The sequence below is a fragment of the Aplysia californica genome, unplaced genomic scaffold (genome assembly GCF_000002075.1).
Source record: "Aplysia californica isolate F4 #8 unplaced genomic scaffold, AplCal3.0 scaffold00346, whole genome shotgun sequence".
NCBI classification, from domain to species: domain Eukaryota; kingdom Metazoa; phylum Mollusca; class Gastropoda; order Aplysiida; family Aplysiidae; genus Aplysia; species Aplysia californica.
In genome coordinates, this window is record NW_004797616.1 from 299602 (window position 1) to 304601 (window position 5000).

The 5000-nt window shown below is 39.2% G+C and overlaps 1 protein-coding gene across 1 annotated transcript in view; it reads right to left on the minus strand.

The window, feature by feature from the left end:
• LOC118477175 (protocadherin Fat 4-like) overlaps nucleotides 1-5000 on the minus strand; it is a gene marked incomplete in the record, with an annotated part of 113600 nt that overhangs the window by 80952 nt on the left and 27648 nt on the right. Inside the window, 4 exon segments of the mRNA XM_035970945.1 lie at nucleotides 621-803; nucleotides 2109-2225; nucleotides 3962-4150; nucleotides 4787-4924. Of these exon segments, the coding sequence (XP_035826838.1) occupies nucleotides 621-803; nucleotides 2109-2225; nucleotides 3962-4150; nucleotides 4787-4924 (627 nt within the window).

The window sequence follows — 5000 nt, forward strand, 5'->3', positions numbered from 1 at the left end:
GAGGGGGAGGAGGAGGAGGAGGAGGAGAAGGAGAAGGAAGAGGAGGAGAAAAAGAAGAATAGACTGCATTTATATAAAGCTCTATCCCATACAAGTATAATCTCTGAGTGCTTACACAGAACAATGTGTTTAGAACTTAGACGTAGTCAGTTACATTAGGAATGTAATGGGCTCTTGACAAAACTTATGCAAAAAGGACAGATATTTATCTTGCCTTCATGGTAAACTCATGTTAACAAATTTATTTTTTTAAATACTTTTCTTTGAATTTATATAGTTATTGTATTTGTGGCAATCCTTATCATCATCATTGCTGGGGTACACTGCGTTTAAAAGGGCATTGCATACAACAAACATATCAAGAAAGATGTGGGTGGTTGGCGGGTGCTCTGGTGGGGTTTGCTTCTTCTTTCCTATCAAACATCTATCATCCTTATCTCCCCTTCTTCTTTTTAATGTTTGTTACTCTCTTGTAACACCTCTAATCTCCTGACGCTCATTTGACTTTATGCAGTTGCGAGCGCTGTAAGTCCTCTACTTAAACCCAAAAAAAACAAGAAAGATCTTTTCCAGACTTGTAGAAAAACCAAAGATTAGCAAAAATTGAAAGCGTAGTTTACCCCATCACTGTCTATAGCCGTGGTGTTGATGACAATATCTCCCAGAGGGAAGCCCTCCCCGATGGTCACTTCGTACGGGTCACTCAGGAAGCTCGGCCCGCTTGGGTTTCTGGTGACCAGGACAGTCACGTCAGCCGTCGTGCGTCGATCCGGGTCCAGGCTGTCATAGGCCACAACTTGAAACTGATGAATAAATAAATAGATACACTTATATTATCAGACCGACCTTGACCATCAATAATTTATTTATAGAGGCACCAGCCATCCATGTCCAGGTTCTGTTTTAGCTTCTTTTTCTTGTCTGTGGATTAGTATTCTTTTGTCCAATTTGGTTTCACTTCGATGCACCCTGTATCCATGGTATGTCATCAGACAGACACACAAAGAAACGAGCAAACAAACAGATACACTGACTTGTATCATCAGACAAACAAACAAACAGATACACTAATGTCATCAGACAAATAAACAGATACACTGACTTGTATCATCAGACAAACAAACAAACAGATACACTAATGTCATCAGACAAATAAACAGATACACTAATGTCATCAGAAAAACAAACAAACAGATACACTAATGTCATCAGAAAAACAAACAAACAGATACACTTATATCATCAGACAAACAAACAAACAAACACACTTATATCATCAGACAAACAGTCAACGCAACAACTCACACTTATTGAGAGAACCTGAACAGATGAGTAGCCAGGAAACCCCAGAGAAGTGGAAGAATCCAAAAATAGAACTATAAGAAGCAGTCTGCACCAGCACAAAACAAAAACAACATTGATGAACAACAGAATTTATCTATTTGTTTTAAATCTCAGTGTGCATTTCTAAGCTACTGACAAGACCTCTTGTACCAAACTAAAATGCATTTCTTGATCATTTTCCAGAATATTCTTTCCTCCTTTTATAGACTCATCTCTTTTCTTTTTGTTAAAACTCGGGTGTTTTTACGCTCCCATTGACACATTTAGACAATAGGGTTTGCCAGGGCAGAGAAGGATACAATGCCCCAGAAGAAAGACTGTGATACTCCTTTCTATATCAATTCTCCCCTGCAAGGGAATCGAAGTCTGGTCCCCTGCCTTAACCACTACACCACAGACTGCGGAGACTCATCTCTGATCAGAGACACACTGACTGGAGTATTAACTCTTTATCTCTGACAAGCTGCTCCCAGCGGTTTGCAGTCGGAAATGCTGTGCCGATAAGCCACTGACAGCGGCTCAGGCACATTCCTTTACAACGACTTCGACGTCAAATTATTTTTCAGCAATTGCCAAAAACAGGTCTCTTTTACCAGAGGTTTATTCATTAGCTGAAGAGTTATCAAAATAGGTTCACTTATTTTGATTTAATGACCCATTTAATGACGTTTTAGTCATTTTAAGATTTAGTACCAAAAAAAGGGCCCCAGCATAGTGGGTTTTCCCCCCCACCGAGATAAAGAATTAAGTCAACATTCACTGACCACAATCTGAATCCTGCTGTCCAGTCTGAGGGAAGACTGCAGTGTGATGTCACCACTACTGGGGTTTACGTTGAAGTACGCCACGCCGGGCAGGGTCTGTTCGTACACGATGGACCCCTGGAACGAAACATTTTTTTTAAAACAGTGCTTGAAATCATCTGATTTGTGAGGATATTGTTTTATTTTTTTTTTTTTATAATAAAGGCAGAGGACAATTTTTATTGACAGAGGCAAAAAGGATAAAGACAAAGTTCATACTCAATGGATCCATGGAACGAAACATTTTTAAAAAAAACAGTGCTAAACATACCTTATTTGTGAGCATACTGTTCTATTCTAGGAAAAAATAATGAAAGCAGAAAGCAATTCTTCTTGATAGAGGCAAAAAGCATTAAGACAATGTTCTGTGCACAAAAACATATTGAAGGTAAGCACAAATGACTTTTTTTTACACATTGCGTAGAGGAAGCTAACAGATTGTTGTTTCAAATTTCTGGAATTTAAGAGAATAGTTTTCCAATACATAAGATCAAGAAAGACACATCTCCCAAGTATTTTTCCATCATGGCGATGTGGCAGCTGGCTAAACAAAAGGACCTTGGCCTTGAGGACCACATCCGGCCCATGGGTGGTCTTCTTCTTCTTCTCGATCGCATCCCACTTGAAGTCTGGTATCTGTCATAAATTGGGCTGTCCTGCTCTGTTCATCTGTCGGCCCCTATAGCTTCTCTTGCAGCGTCAGTGGGGTTGGCCACATTTCCTGTCTCAGGGCCCTGTGCGTCTTGCAGAGCTGAAGGATGTGTTCAACAGTTTGGTCCGCCTCTCCACACTGGCATTTTGGTGATTCATCATCATTGCCTTTCTCACCCTGCACCAGGGTATAGGCCACGGACAAACACCTTCCACCTTTCTCTATCCTGGGCTAGCCTCTTGATGTTATTCCATGTCTTCCCACTTTTCTGTAGTGTGTTTCGCTGACTCCTAGTATGTGCAGCCTGTATCTCTTCATCTCTTGTACTACTTGAGAATTATTTCCTGCTTCACACAAGGTGCGAACATTCCACGATGCAATCCGGAGAGACTTGTTCGACAGAGAAGGTTTCGGGTCAGAAGAGTCCTTTCGGCTTTGTCCGCTGTCCTTCATTGTTCCTGCTGATGCAGAAGCTCCTCGGTCTCCCAAGATCGAAAACTAAAAAGCTGTGTTTGTCCGTGTTTCTGTAACTTACTGTTTTTTACTGGGTCGGGTAGTTGGCCCTCTGCAAAACTGGCACTTTTCGGGCGACCAGACCTGTGCACTTTTAGTCGCCTCTTACGACACGCAGTATCACGGCAGGTGCATTCTTTGCTCCCCCATAGTAAAACTACGGGGCCCCCCACCAGCAAGGGAGATTTTGGTGATTGCACTAGATTAAAACATCTGTACATACATATGTTGTCTCATTCTTGTGTGTTGTGTTCTTAGTCGGAAGATAATCACTCATTCTTGGCAGGACAGCTCATGGTAGCTATCTGGTGTCTGAGGTGCTTTAAATAGTCCATGGGTGGTGATCGCCGAGACCTAGTCAAATACATTTCCCTCAAACCCAGTCACATATTTTTGCCATCATCTATTCAAATGTCTCTGAATAATATTCCACATGTTATATTCTAAAACTTCAAATAAAAGCGGTATGGAAATCTTAATCACGTCTGCAAAAAATTGCGACCACAATCAGTATTGGCTTGATTTGAGGAGCAAAGTATTTCAGTACTACTTGGACTAGAGTGAAATGATGGCTAAAAATAGCTTGGTACAGATGCTGTAAGGATTAATAGCAGCAAAATACACACAAATCATCCTGTAGCCTACTCACAATGATATCTCTGTCCTGGGCAGTCAAGGTGAGCAGAGAAACGCCAGACGGTTCCCGATCCTCTCGAACCACAATCTGGTAAGGCAGGTTCACAAACAGAGGGAAGAACTGGTTGCGAACCACAGCCACGCGGGCCGTGATGTCAGCACAGCGTTGTGGGATGCCCTGGTCGCAGGCTTTGAGAAGCAGCTGAGGAGAGGAAGATTTCAGCCATGTTGAACTCAGTAACAGCAGTCACGATTAAAGTAATGAGGAGAAAATAATAATAATAATCGTAATAAGTTCTTAAAAAACAATAGGTGTAATATTTATAATAATAACAATAATAATGACAAAAATAGTAACCACAATATTGACATAAATACAACAACTGCAACTACAAAAACATTAACAATAAGACAACTAATAATAATATGAATGATAATTATTATTATTTTACATTTCTAACATTACAGTAGACCTAATAATAATAATAATAATGACAATAATAGCAATAATAATAATAATAATAATAATAATAATAATAACATTACAGTAGACCTAATAATAATAATAATAATAATAATGACAATAATAATAATAATAATAATAATAATAATAATAATAATAATAATAATAATAATAATAATAATGACAATATCTGCCGCTTTTACCCTTTTGGGTGTCGCAGTATAATAATAATAATAATAATAATAATAATAATAATAATAATAATAATAATAATAACAATAACAATAATAACAAAACAATAATAAAGCAAAAACAACCCTAATAAACAAACAGTACATCCACAGTTTGTGCATGTGACAGAGTGGACGTTCTCACCGTGAACTGCGTGATGTTGACCGTGCTGAGAGGCTGTCTCAGGGTGATGATGCCGCTGACGCGGTCGATGTAGAAGTACGGGGTCAGAGGTGAGAACGGGAGGGCGGTCTGAGACGTTATCTCGTACGTCACAAAGTCCTGAGGAAAAAACACAAAATACAATATAAAGAATAGGACATCAATAAAGCTGATCTTTTGTGTTTTTTTGTTTTTG